Genomic DNA, 14,063 nt, shown 5'->3' on the forward strand with positions numbered 1-14,063 from the left:
TTAAAATGTGGACTTTGTTTTCCAGTCCAGCCAGACCCTGAGAGTGTGGTCCTTGGCACTGATGGAGGGCGCTACGACGTCTACCTCTATGACCGGATGCGGAAAGCCGTGTACTGGGAAGAGGAGCCAGCCGAAGTGAGACGCTGTACTTGGTTCTACAAAGGTGACACAGACAGCAGATTTATTCCCTATACAGAGGAGTTCAGTGAAAAGCTAGAGGTACGTGGGCTTTATTCTTTTATGCCTTTCTTTAAAACACATAGACTCTGTATACATTGGAGCCTCATGTAACACCTCTCACAGTGGAGCGGACTTTATTTACAGGACACCTCATCTTGATCCTATTCACAAAGAAGACTACTTTTTAAGTAATGTCATCTTTTTTGAAGTGCTAATTGTGGTCTTGGTGTCTGAAGATAGAATGTTGTTCAGGGGAACATTACAGATTTAATATAATAAGATATTGTATCAAACCTTCAAAAGAACTTAGGCTGCTGGGATCTGCTGTACTAATACATGCCAAGCATATGGATGTTTTTCAAATTAATATTCAGTAAAAGGGTTTATGAAAATAAACATAAGAATAGGAATAGATGTTGTCAGACTTTTTAACCATTGTAAAACTGGTGGTTAATGTTGCTTTACATAATAGTGTTAATTTATTGTTGTTAAAATTTTCTTAATAATTGAGTATTTAAATATTTGAAATGTTAATTTATCTGCATACATGGGCATGATAAAGGACAGAAATGAAAAAGCCCTAACAGAAGCAGAAGAGATTATGAAGAGGTGGCAGGAACATAGAGAAGAACTGTACAAGAAAGATCTTAATGACCTGGATAACCACTATGGTGTGTTTACTCACCTAGAGCCAGACATCCTGTAGTGTGAAGTCAAGTGGGCTTCAGGTAGCATTAGAAGTATAATTGACAGGCAAGGAACTATATATATTTATGATACATATATGTTTCAAAAAGTTTGGGCATATCCATACACCTGTGAAACCACCACCACAAACAAGTTAGTAAACCTGTCTGTTGTCCCTTTTTGTCTTTTCATACTGTTCATGGGGATCTCCTGGCAAGAGTACTGGAATGGGTTGCTATTCCCTCCTCCGGTGGGCCATGTTTTGTCAGAACTCTTCACTCTGACTTATCTGTCTTGGGTGACCCTGCATGGCATGCCTCACTGAATTATGCAAGCCCCTTTGCCAGGACAGGGCTGTGATCTGTGAAGGGGGTCTTTTAAGAAGAGGTGGCAAGAATACACAGAAGAACTGTACAAAAAAGGTCTGATGACCTGGATAACCATGATGGTGTGGTCACTTACCTAGAGCCGGACATCCTGGAGTGTGAAGTCACGTGGGCCTTAGGAAGCATTACTATGAACAAGGCTAGTGGAGGTGATGGAATTTCAGCTGAGTTATTTCAAATCCAAAAAGGTAATGCTGTTTAAGTGCTGTATCAAATATGTTAGCAAATTTGGAAAACTGATCAGTGGCCACAAGACTGGAAAATGTCACTCCAATCCCAAAGAAGGACAATGCCAAAGAATGCTCAAACTGCCATACAGTTGCTCTCATTTCACATGCTAGTGAGGTTGTGCTTAAAATCCTTCAAGCCAGGCTTCAGTAGTACGTGAACCGAGAACTTCCAGATGTACAGGCTGGATTTAGAAAAGGCAGAGGAACCAGAGATCAAATTGCCAACATTTGTTGGATCATGGAGAAAGCAAGGGAATTCTAGTAAAACATCTGCTTCTGCTTTGTTGACTCAGCTAAAGCATTTGACTGTGTGGATCACAGCAAACTGGAAAATCTTAAAGAAATGAGAATATCAGACCACCCTACCTGTCTCCTAAGAAACCTGTATTTGGGTTAAGAAGCGATAGTTAGAACCAGATATAGAACAGTGGACTGGTTCAGAATTGAGAAAGGAGTACAACAGGGCTGTGTATTGTCACCCTGCTTATTGAACTTATAAACAGAGTACATTATGCACAATGCTGGGCTAGATGAAGCACAGACTGGAATCAAGATTGCTGGGAGAAACATCAACAACCTCAGATATACAGATGATACCACTTTAATGGCAGCAGAAAGTGAAGAAGAAATAGAGAGTCTCTTGAAGAGGGTGAAAGAGGAGAGTGAAAAACCTGGCTTAAAACTCAGCATTCAACAAACTAAGATCATGGCATCTGGTCCTATCACTTCACAGCAAATAGAAGAGGAAAAAGTGGAAGCAGTGGCAGATTTTATTTTCTTGGGCTCCAAAATCACTGTGGGTGGTGACTGCAGCCGTGAAATTAAAATACTGTTGCTCCTTGGAAGGAAAGCTATGACAAATCTAGGCAGTGTCTTAAAAAGCAGAGACATCACTTTGCCGACAAAGGTCTGTCTGGGCAAAGCTATGGTTTTTCTAGTAGTCATATATGAATGTGAGAGTTGGACCATAAAGAAGGCTGAGCACTGAAGACTTGATGCTTTCAAATTGTGATGCTGGAGAAGACTCTTTTTTTTTTTTTTTTTGGAGAAGACTCTTGAGAGTCCCTTGGACAGCAAGGAGATCAAACCAGTCAATCCTAAAGGAAAACAACCCTGAATATTCATTGGAAAGACTGATTCTGAAGCTTCAGTACTTTGGCCATGTGATATGAAGGGCTGACACATTGGAAACAATCCTGATGCTGGGAAAGATTGAAGGCAGAAGGAGAAGGGGAGGCAGAGGATGGGATGGTTCGATAGCATCACTGACTCATGAGCAAATTCAGGAGATGGTGAAGGACAGGGCATTTTGTTGTGCTGCCGTCTGTAGGGCTGCAAAGAGTCAGATTAGCAACTGAACAACAACAACAAAGAAATTAGACAACTCTAAGCTTTGGTTTTCACCTCTGTGTAATGGGAATAATGTTATTTAGGGCTGATTAAAAGCAGTTGATCAAATGAGGTACCACATGTAAAATGTTAAGTTTGGTAACCACTTAATAAATGAGATCTGCCATTATTGTTATTTTTATTACTATCATTGTTAATCATTTTCTTCCACACTTCTCTTAATGTGACGCAGATTTATCTTACTGGATTGTGTATTGTTTCCATTGTAGGCTGAATATAAGAAAGCTGTAACCACAAATCAGTGGCACCGAAGATTAGAGTTTCCAAGTGGAGAGACGATTGTTATGCACAATCCAAAGGTAGTGATATTGTTTAAGATATTAAAATGTTTAGGTTTTAAAAAATTATTTTGCTGAATGTGTTTGATAAGTGTTCATTTTTATTCTGCAGTAGGGAATATTTATAACAAGTGCATTGCATGGATGATAGAAAAATAAATGAAATTTAAATTTCTCTCACTAAGTTTCTGTTTATGGTAGCACATTAGCTAAAGCTTAGTATGCATCATTGAAATTAAGCTTGACAAGTTTTTGTACTTGACCCAAGGTCAGCAGACTTTTCTGTGAAGGGTCTGAGAGTAAATATTTAAGGCTTTGTAGGCCATGTAGTCCGGAGAAGGCAATGGCATCCCGCTCCAGTACTCTTGCCTGGAAAATCCCATGGATGGAGGAGCCTGGAATGCTGCAGTCCATGGGGTCGCTGAGGGTCGGACATGACTGAGCGACTTCACTTTCACTTTTCACTTTCATGCACTGGAGAAGGAAATGGCTACCCACTCCAGTGTTCTTGCCTGGAGAATCCCAGGGACGGGGGAGCCTGGTGGGCTGCCGTCCATTGGGTTGCATAGAGTCGGACACGACTGAAGCGACTTAGCAGCAGCAGCAGGCAGCCATGTAGTCTCTGAAAGTGTATTGGTATTTAGGCAGTATGTAAACCAACAGGCATGGCTATTTTCAATAAAACAAACAATATTTCAATTAAAACAATATTTCAGTGTTTTCATTTGCTTATAAAAATGAGTGGGAGGCCAGGTTTGACCTGCAGCAATAGTTTGCCTACCTTACCCTTGAGAGTAGTTTGTTTCCACCTTTACAGTAAAAATACATTCTTCCTCTTTTTATTTATATTGTCTCCAGGAACCTTGCTTGTTTCTTTAAAGATACCGGGTGTGGTGTTCAAATTCTTCCATTTACCATCCTTAATCTAAGCTCCAGGTCTCTCACCTGCAACAGTGAGAGGTGTTTTTAGATAGGGTCTATTTTAGGGTCATATTTTAGATGAAGTGAGGTGGTTTGTGCAAGAGCATCTAGCACGGTGCATATGTAGTTTCTCAGGACATAGGCTGTTTATTACAGAAAAATGTAAAAGAAAAAAATAATCTGTGTCTGACCACCTCTATAGTCCTTACTGATCCATTGAAATAAGTAAATAAAAACACCCATAGCCCATCAAAATTTAAAGTGTTGAAGGGTATTAAATGAAAAATAAAAGCCTTTTACTTCTACATTCCCCTAGTTTTGCCTCTTAATGGTAACCATGCTTACTCTCTTTAAATTTTTTTTTTTAACTCTTGTTTTTATGCAACACACAGAACTTTGCATACCGTCTTACATGCATTCATTTTTTTGGGGGGAGTGAGAGACTGATGTTAAACTATCGTTTTACTTTTTTAATTGAAGTATAGTTGATCTATACAATATATTAATTTCAGGTGTACAGCATTGCGACTCAGTAATTGTATAGATTATTATACTCCATTGCAAGTTATTACAAGATAGTGTCTGTAATTCCTTGTGCTGTGCAATATATCCTTATAGCTTATCTATTTTATATACAGTAGATTGTGTCTCTTAATCCCCTACCTCTATCTTGCGTTACTCCTTTCCCTCTCCCTAGTTGTTAAACTGCTTTGCTTTTTTTGTTTTTTTTTAATCTATGAGTCTTTCTGTTTTTCTATATACATGAATTTGTTTTATTTTTTAGAGTCCACAGATAAGTATTTGTCTTGTATTTATCTTTTCTGACTTAATTTCACTACACGTGTTTTCTAGGTCCATCCATGTTGCTGTAGATGGAAGAATTTCATTCTTTTTTTATGGCTAATATTCCATTGTATGTGTGTATTTCTCTATATCTGTGTGTCTGTCCAACATCTTCTTTATCCACTTGTCTGTTGATGGACACTTGGATTGCCTCCATATCTTAGCTGGTGTGATTAGAACTGTTGTGACCTTTTAAGTTTTTTGGTTTAAGTTTATTACTAGGTATTTTATTTTCGAAGAGATTTTAAGCGGAATTTTTTCTTTTACTTCCTCTTTTAGTTCATTATTAGTGTATAGAAAAGCAACAGGGTTCTGTATATTAATTCTTGTATTCTGCCACTTTACTGAATTCATATATCAGTTCTAGTAGTTTTTGGTGGAGACTTTAGGATTTTCTGTATACAGTGTCATGTCATGTGCAAATAGTGACAGTTTTACTTCTTTCTTTTCAGTTTGGACGCCTTTTGTTTCTTTTTCTAATCTGATTGCTGTGGCCAGACTTCCAATACTATGTTCAATAGAGTGGGCATCTTTGTCTTGTTTCTAGTTTGGAGGAAATACTGTCAGCTTTTAACCACTGAGTATGATATTAGTGGTGGGTTTTTTCATAAATGGCCTTTGTTATGTTGAGATACGTTCTGTCTGTACCAACTTTGATGAGAGTTTTGTCAGGAATGGGTGTTGAATTTTGGTTGTTATTTCTCCTTTTTCATTTCTTATTTTGTTTAGTTGTGTCCTCTTCTTGGTAAACCTGCTCAACGGTTCATCAGTTTTGTTCTTTTTTCAAAAAATCAGCTCTTGGTTTCATTGCTCTTTCTTATTGTTTATTTTAGTCTCTGTTTTATTTATTTCCTCTCTCATCTTAATTAGTTCTTTCCTTCTGCTGACTTTGGACTTCATTTTTTCTTCTTTTTCTGATTCCTTTAGATGGTAGATTAGGTTGTTTGAGATTTTTCCATATGACACTGGGCTAAATTTAATACAGTTGATTTAACAGAATAGTGTATGTCTTCCTGAAAAGTGGTAGGTAAGTCCGTTTTTGACATTGAAATTGAATTTGCACTTTGTTATTTAGAGGAGTTTGTGTTTATAAAACAAAGATTCCTCTACTGCAGGTGACTTTTCTTTAATTTCTTACATGTAAACCTGGAAGTTTGTTATATTTTTAAATCAAGACAAACTACTTCTCATTTAGTTGTATTATTTTTCAACACAAGCATTGGAAATAATGGTATTGACTTGCTTAATCTTAATGGTTACTGAACACCAGCAAGACTGCTAGAAAACTGATTTTGGAGGACCAGTGTAAGTACTTGATTTATAAGCTATACTATAAAGTAGTTTACCGTGTACGGAAATAAATCATTTAATTTATAGTGGAAATGGATTTGGTAGTGAGCTCTGTCATAACCCTTCTCTGTATCTTGAAGGTTATTGTTCAGTTCCAGCCTTCCTCAGTGCCTGATGAATGGGGGACCACGCAAGATGGACAGACAAGGCCTAGGGTTGTAAAGCGCGGAATTGATGATAACCTGGATGAAATTCCTGATGGTGTGTATAATTTGTTTAGGATCAAGATCATTTTTAAACTTTTCTACTTTAAAATGATGAGAAAAGCAAACAGCTATTAGGATTACCTGCCATATTTGAATTAAATAATGAATGAAATGAAACAATCTGAATGATTATTCAGATTAAATAATCTGAATCAATCTACAATCTAAATGAAATAATCAGTAAAATAGTGGATTTAGCTTGAAAATGTTCATTATAGTGTGTATAAATTTAACAAAGAGAAGGATTTTGGGAAAAGATTGTAAATTTTATATTGGCAGGTTGCTTCTCCACGTGGGGCTTAGTGCCCTGGGCAGTTCTGGAGAAATGACAAGGTTAATGGAGCCCCTAGAGGTACAAAACCGATGGTTGTCATTGGCTCATAGCTTCTCCAGTGAGCTGCTTTCTCCACTCCTTGGTCTCGTTCACTGATTTATGCCAGGATGGACTTTGAGCTCTGTTCATCTAATTTTGGCAAGTTTGTGATGACAAAAGGGATATTGAATATTGCTACTCGTTTAATAAAACCTAAACCAGTCTCCAGCTTGTGTATGTTTGTATGTATGGATGTGTGCATGTCTTGTCTGTCTTTTGCAGGAGAAATGCCTCAGGTTGACCATTTGGTGTTCATGGTACATGGCATTGGACCTGTGTGTGACTTGCGCTTTAGAAGCATTATTGAATGTGGTAAGTGTTCATGAAATGATTTGAAAACTATTAGAAGAACTTTAAGCCTTTATTTTAAAGTGTTTCCAGCTGTGTACTGTTAGCTGATGTACTGTCAGGAGAGATTGAACTGAACACTGGGCAATACTAATTTGTACTTGTTTTGCTCTTATGACATTTGTAACTCATAAAATCCTAGACTGTGAAGAATGAGCAGGGATCTTGGAAATAATTTAGCCCTTCTGACAGCCTCTGCCTGAACACTTTTCAGCTATTAGGAACACCTACATGTTGAACTGATTTTTGGTGGATTAGTTGTGAGAAGTTGTTTAAAGGAACTATGAATTTGTCTGTTTTACATAAATAAAAAGCTATGAATTTTATTTTTTTATTTGTAGTAATAGTTCATATTTATTGAATCCTTGGTATGTGCCAAGTATCTTACATGTTTTGTATCATTTAACCCTCATAATAACCTTTTGAGGTATAGGTGCTGTTACTGTCATCTTTACTGTTAGGTAAGGAACTGAGGCCCAGAGTGTGAGTTAACCTCTCCTGTGTCTCAGTCTGGGAGGTTCTGGAGCAGGTCAATTTGATCCCTGAGTCTACCCACAGTGCATTTCTGCCTGCCAGTAGTGGTAGTTGAGCTAATATTTTTCAGTCATTTATCTGTTTCTGTAAAATAATGTAAGAACTTCTTAAAGATTGTTTTTTTTTCTTCTCTGAACTAAATTTTGTCATTTTTTTCCTTTGAAAAGTTAGTGTTACAAAAAATACTGGTATAATTGAGGTGATTGCTGACTGCTTACCGAGGTAGCAAAATTTAATCCAGTACATTTGTCTTCCCTGATTTTTTTTTCTTTAAGTGGATGATTTTAGGGTGGTTTCTCTAAAATTGCTGCAGACACACTTCAAGAAATCTTTAGATGATCGGAAAGTAAGCAGAGTGGAGTTCCTTCCAGTTCACTGGCACAGTTCCTTGGGTGGAGATGCCACAGGTGTTGACAGGTTTGTGGATTTTGATAACTTGGTTTTCAGATTAGTCAAACTTAGACTCAGATTTTAAACTGTCATATAAAGTAGTTTATTATGACTTCAACAAGTACACTAAAAAGCTTTGATTATATATTTGCTCTTATATATTATTAAATACTGTTAGGTTTATATGCTACTTTGTATGTGTGCATGCCTGATTGTGTATGTATGTGGTGTGTATATTTCTATTGTAAATATTTAAGAGAATCTAAGAAACTTAAACTGGTTTAAAACTACTTACCTATAGTGGTTTTTTCCTTGTATAGTGGCTCAGACATGGGGCTGTCCTGTACATTGTAGCATGTTGAACGGTACCCTTGGCTTCTATCCTCCAGATAAGAGTAACACAACCTAACCTCTAATTTAACAACCAAAAATGTCTCTAGTCACTGCCAGATGTGCCCTGGTGGCAGAGTTGCCCCTAGTTGAGAACCACTGGTTTAGATGATTGTTTCTCAGTGGAGACTCTTCTGGCAGGACAGTTGTCATGAAAGACTGTTGTGTGTATTGTAGGCCATTTAATATCCTTAGTCTAAATGCCACTAACTGCCAGCAGCACTTACCAGGCACTGTGACAACTAAAAAGGCCTCCACTCAATTTTGATTGCTTCCAGTTGGGAACCACAGATTTAGGAAGTATTTCTTCTAGGGACACAGAGCTGATAACATACTTGGATTTTAGTGAACGTCATGATGTTTCAGGGCACGTGTGTTAATAAAACCAACCTATGAACATTTTATCATGTAAGGCCCTGTACAGAGGATGAGCTGGTTGGACAGTATCACCGACTCCATGGACATGAGTTTGAGTAAACTCGGGGAGTTGGTGATGGACAGGGAGGCCTGGCATGCTGTAGTCCATGAGTCGCAAAGAGCTGGACACGACTGAACTGAGCTGAGGCCCTGTTACAGGGCTGTTTTCTTTCTCTGGGTGTTCCTGAAGTATGCTGTGCTGTGTCCTGAAATATGACCATCTCAAATCAGGAAAGATTTTCATTCTCTTAAACTCCTTTCTTAGTTTCTTGCCACATTCTCTGTTGTCTTTTGCCACCTACAATTTTTGTCAGGTATCCTGATTTCCAGTAAATTGGAAGAAAATGGTAGGCTTTCCTCTTTAAAAACGAAGTAAAGATCTTTGTTTTGGCCTTATTTTATATGATAACTTTAGAGAATCCACAAATTCACAGGATAGTTATAGGCACAAGTTGATAATGTTTTTGGTTTATCTTGATTTATTGACAATAACTGACTGAAATCCACTCATAATTAGTCTGTGAGTTTTTTTTTCTCAGTGTATTTTCAGAATTCAAAATAAAAACTTTTATAAACTCATATTTAAGGTGGTTACTAAGTATACTTTTTTCTTTCCAAACAGGAATATTAAGAAAATCACTTTACCGAGTATTGGTCGGTTTCGTCACTTTACCAACGAGACCTTGCTAGACATTTTATTTTACAACAGCCCCACCTACTGTCAGATGATTGTGGAGAAAGTGGGGTTGGAGATAAACCGTCTGTATGCACTCTTCATGAGTCGGAACCCAGACTTCAAAGGCGGGGTCTCCGTTGCTGGTCACAGCTTAGGTGAACCTTTTAAATTTCCACATTTAAAGTACAATTTTTGTTGAGTCATCACTGTTTTCATTGTGGGTGACATGGTTCGTAAGAGATCTAGAATTATAGATTTTCAATTTTATAAAGGGTAGAAGTGAATGCTTTGAGTTTACATTCTGCCTTTTGCTATTCACCTTTCCTGTTGCCTAGGAATGCTTTATATTTTAATTTATTCTGCTATTTGGTAAAGCAAGAATATTGATTATCACATCTTGATTAGCATCTAACTTTACGTGACTTCCGCTTGGGACTTTGAACAAAAAGAGTAGGAGAATTTAATTAATGTTATAGAAGCACCTAGTACATTATGAAACAAAAAAGCAAAATGCTTCTTCTTTTTTTTTTTAAAGGCTCTTTAATATTGTTTGACATCCTGTCTAATCAAAAAGATTTGAGCTTATCAAAGTCTCCTGTGCCTTTTGCTGTTGCTAATGGAGTTGTGAAGCAACCACATTTTCAGGAAAAGCAGGTATGGCCCACTAACATCTAGATTTAGAGTTTGAGCCAAAGAGCTTTTCAAAATCTGAACTGATTTTATGTAATAAAACTCCTTGAGGTTTACAAGTATGATGGAACCACAGAGCTCGTTTGAGTTTTTCTCACTTGTCTTCCTTATGGATTATACATTTAAATGTGATAGAATGTTTATGGTTTGTTTGAAAAATGTGAAGTAAATTATTGTAGAAAATGAGGGCATACAAATTTAGTAATTTTAGTAATTTTCTGAATATTCAAACTTGGAATAACAAACTGCCCAGAATTAGGATTTATGTATGGGACAGAATTAAGATTTTTCCATAGATCAGAAGATATTTTATGGGAGTTTTTCTGAACTTTGTAATATTCTCCCAACTTTTTTTTAAAAGATACCCGAAGAGCCAAAGCTGACGTTGGATGAGTCTTGTGACCTTGATGTTGAAAATGAAGAAGTCCTGACTTTGCAAGAAACTCTGGAAGCACTTAGTCTCTCTGAATATGTTAGCACTTTTGAAAAGGAAAAGATTGATATGGAATCTCTGGTACTGATGATAGTTTGATTCATTTTTATCTGAAACTGTTTTTCCTTTGTATGAGATGGAAAATTATTAAGGTTTAACCTAACCTTTTACATCACTGGAGAAGGAAATGGCAACCCACTTCGGTATTCTTGCCTGGAGAATCCCATGGATGGAGGAGCTTGGTGGGCTACAGTCCACGGGTCGCAAAGAATCGGACACGACTGAGCGACTTCACTTTACATCACAGTGAAAGCAGAGACTTAAATGTTTAAAAAATTGAAAAAATCAGGAGAACTTTAAAAAAATAATAATCTGGGAAGACTTTTCTAAGTAAAGCAAAACCCACAAGCCATGAGGAAGAAAAAAAATTGTGTAGTAGGGGATGCCATAAACAATATCTAAAGGCCAATGATAGGTTAAGAAGACAATTTGGAGCACACCTTATAGACAAAGCATTTATTTCCTTCTTATTCAAAGTTGCTACAAATTAACTACATGAAAACCATCAACACAATAGGAAAATAGGCAAAGGATATGAACAGATGTATATGGAAAATAAAATAAGCAACTTCTTATCAAGAAACTCAAGAAAAATATGAATTAAAAGTGCAATGAGATTTTTTTTATCCTGTCAGTTTGGCAAGAATATTAAGAGTTTGATGTTCATACACTGTGTGGCCGGGATAACGGGAAATAGGTACTGATACATACTGGAGTAAGAGCATAAATTGGTACAACCTCTGTGGAGGGCAGTCCACCAATATCTTTGATTATTTTTAAAGAATTTATTTATTTGGCTGCACCAGGTTTAGTTGCAGTATGTGGGATCTTGTTCCCTGACCAGGGATCAAACCCGGGCACCCTGCATTGGGAGCATGGAGTTTCAGCCACTAGGCCACCAGGGAAGTCCTGTCTTTTAAAATACAAAGAATGCATGCACTTACCCCAGCAATTTCACTGCGAAGGGTATTTCCTATGAAAAAATACTCACATGGGAGTACTTCCAAGGATACTCACTGTAGCACTATTTGTGATAGCAGCACCTTAGGAACACCTGTGTCCGCTAGTAGGGCGCCAGTGAAATCATTTATGGTGTATGCACACAGTGGTGAACCCAGCTGTTGAGTGAACGAGGCAGTGCCAGAGGGATTGGTGTGGAATGATCTCTAAGGTTTGTTATGTGAAAAGACCAAAATTCAGACCTGTTTGTGTATAGGTTTGTTGTTCAGTCACTAAGTCATGTCCTACTCTTTGTGATTCCTTGGACTGTAGCTCACCAGGCTTCCCTGTCCTACACTATCTCCCAGAGTTGCTCAAATTCATGTCCATTGAGTTGGTGATGCGTAAAAGTCACACACATGGAAAAACACGGGATGCTGTGTATACATAAGAGATCTCTGGACGGAGAGGAAGTTGCCTGCAGTATCTGCTCAGAGGACTGGGTGGTTTGGGTGGGTGGAGGGAGCCGACTTCATTTTACACTTGACATAACTTCTGATACCATACAACCGTGCGTGTATTTTCTGTTAAAAATTAAGAGAATGATTTAGATGTGGAGGCTGAAGAGTTTACCACCTAAATTAGTTCGTAATTAAAAATTACTGAGGGTGGGGGTAAAAAAATTAAATTGACTAGGATATTCAATTACCTTAGATGATATAGTTTCTTTTCATAATTTCCTTTTTTCAATTTCAGTTCATGTATCATTAGATTGACTAATGTGCTTGTCTGTTTTCTTTTAAAGCTTATGTGTACAGTGGATGATCTGAAGGAAATGGGGATACCACTTGGACCCAGAAAGAAAATAGCTAACTTTGTAAAACATAAAGCTGTCAAACTGGTAAGGTTCATTTCTGCTCCTAAAAGAAAACACAGCTTATCTCTGACTGCTGCTGCTAAGTCACCTCAGTCGTGTCCGACTCTGTGTGACCCCAGAGACGTCAGCCCATGAGGCTTCCCCGTCCCTGGGATTCTCCAGGCAAGAACACTGGAGTGGGTTGCCATTTCCTTCTCCAATGCAGGAAAGTGAAAAGTGAGAGTGAAGTCGCTCAGTTGTGTCCGACTCTTAGCGACCCCATGGACTGCAGCCCACCAGGCTTCTTCGTCCATGGGATTTTCCAGGCAAGAGTACTGGAGTGGGTTGCCATTGCCTTCTCCATATCTCTGACTAGCTTGTTTATATTTTGGAAATTTTTTGTTCATACCATTATGGTTAGGCCAGTTACTGTGCTCCCTGCTCAAGGGAACAGTAATGAAGTTGATGGAAGCCCAGACGTGGGAGTCAGCCAGAACTGGGTTTAAATTCTAATTAAATTCCAATTCATGGTTTTCCTGGGGCTGATCAAAGTTCAGGTTAAAAGGACTTTAAGTTTTTAAATTGGTATTTGCATATTCCCAGTGCGACACTGGATAAGTCCTAGACAAATAGATGAGCTGGTGACCCTAATTTCCAGTTCAACTACTCATTAACTATATATTCATGAGCAATTTGCTTAACTTTTCTGGTCCTTGGTTTCCTTCATTTCTACAGTGGGATTGATAATGCCTTCCTTACAGGATTGCAGAGTGGATGAAGCCATGCATGTATAGCTAATCACCCAATAAATATTAGCTCATTTTCTGTCTTTATAATCCTTCTCACCCTCTAAAGGATAAAAAGAACACACACATACATCTCATTAAATAATAACCAAAAAGCAAAAATTGTCAGCAATCCAAAACACAGCAATAACAGCAACAACTAAAAAGCATTTAAGAAGAAGTAAAACAATTGGGAATAAATCACTTGTTTTATTTAATTTTCATTAAGTTAACTATACAGAGATTTTCTGTAAACTTAGAAAAAGTTGGTAGCATTTAGAGTAGGTATTTTGTTTTTATTGTATATTAACATCATCTTCATCGACCCTTCCATCATTTAAACTTCTGTGGTTCTTTACTTTGGAAGGACTTAACATGCCCCTTTATGTGTAATACGGTTATAAAGTCATAGGACAGAGTTGTTGTGATTAGCTAAGCAGTTGAGTTGTTCAGCATTTTCCGAGTGTATCTTTTGGATCAGGCACGTGCTGGATCCTTGGGACCTGGAGATGAACTGTGCAGTCTGTGGTCTAGCTAGAGGGGAGATTTGACCACAGAGAAAGTATTGGTCCCCTGACAGCGCTGTCTCTGCTGTCAGAGCCAGGTGAGGCCTGGCCATGGGAGAAGGGACGGGCTGGTGAGGGAATACTTCCCCCAGCTGTTGGTGAATGAACTTGAATG

General features: G+C 37.8%; 1 protein-coding gene across 4 annotated transcripts in view; it reads left to right on the forward strand.

The window, feature by feature from the left end:
• SEC23IP (SEC23 interacting protein) overlaps positions 1–14,063 on the forward strand; it is a 39,499-nt gene that overhangs the window by 8,944 nt on the left and 16,492 nt on the right. For all 4 annotated transcript variants that reach the window (XM_061403654.1, XM_061403657.1, XM_061403655.1 and 1 more), the window contains exons 4-12: positions 26–219; positions 3,103–3,192; positions 6,366–6,486; positions 7,087–7,176; positions 8,022–8,163; positions 9,566–9,774; positions 10,155–10,273; positions 10,671–10,823; positions 12,547–12,642. In XM_061403654.1, the coding sequence (XP_061259638.1) occupies positions 26–219; positions 3,103–3,192; positions 6,366–6,486; positions 7,087–7,176; positions 8,022–8,163; positions 9,566–9,774; positions 10,155–10,273; positions 10,671–10,823; positions 12,547–12,642 (1,214 nt within the window). The remainder of the gene's footprint in view (positions 1–25; positions 220–3,102; positions 3,193–6,365; positions 6,487–7,086; positions 7,177–8,021; positions 8,164–9,565; positions 9,775–10,154; positions 10,274–10,670; positions 10,824–12,546; positions 12,643–14,063) is intronic.

The sequence above is a fragment of the Bos javanicus genome, chromosome 26 (genome assembly GCF_032452875.1).
Source record: "Bos javanicus breed banteng chromosome 26, ARS-OSU_banteng_1.0, whole genome shotgun sequence".
Classification (NCBI taxonomy): Eukaryota; Metazoa; Chordata; class Mammalia; order Artiodactyla; family Bovidae; genus Bos; species Bos javanicus.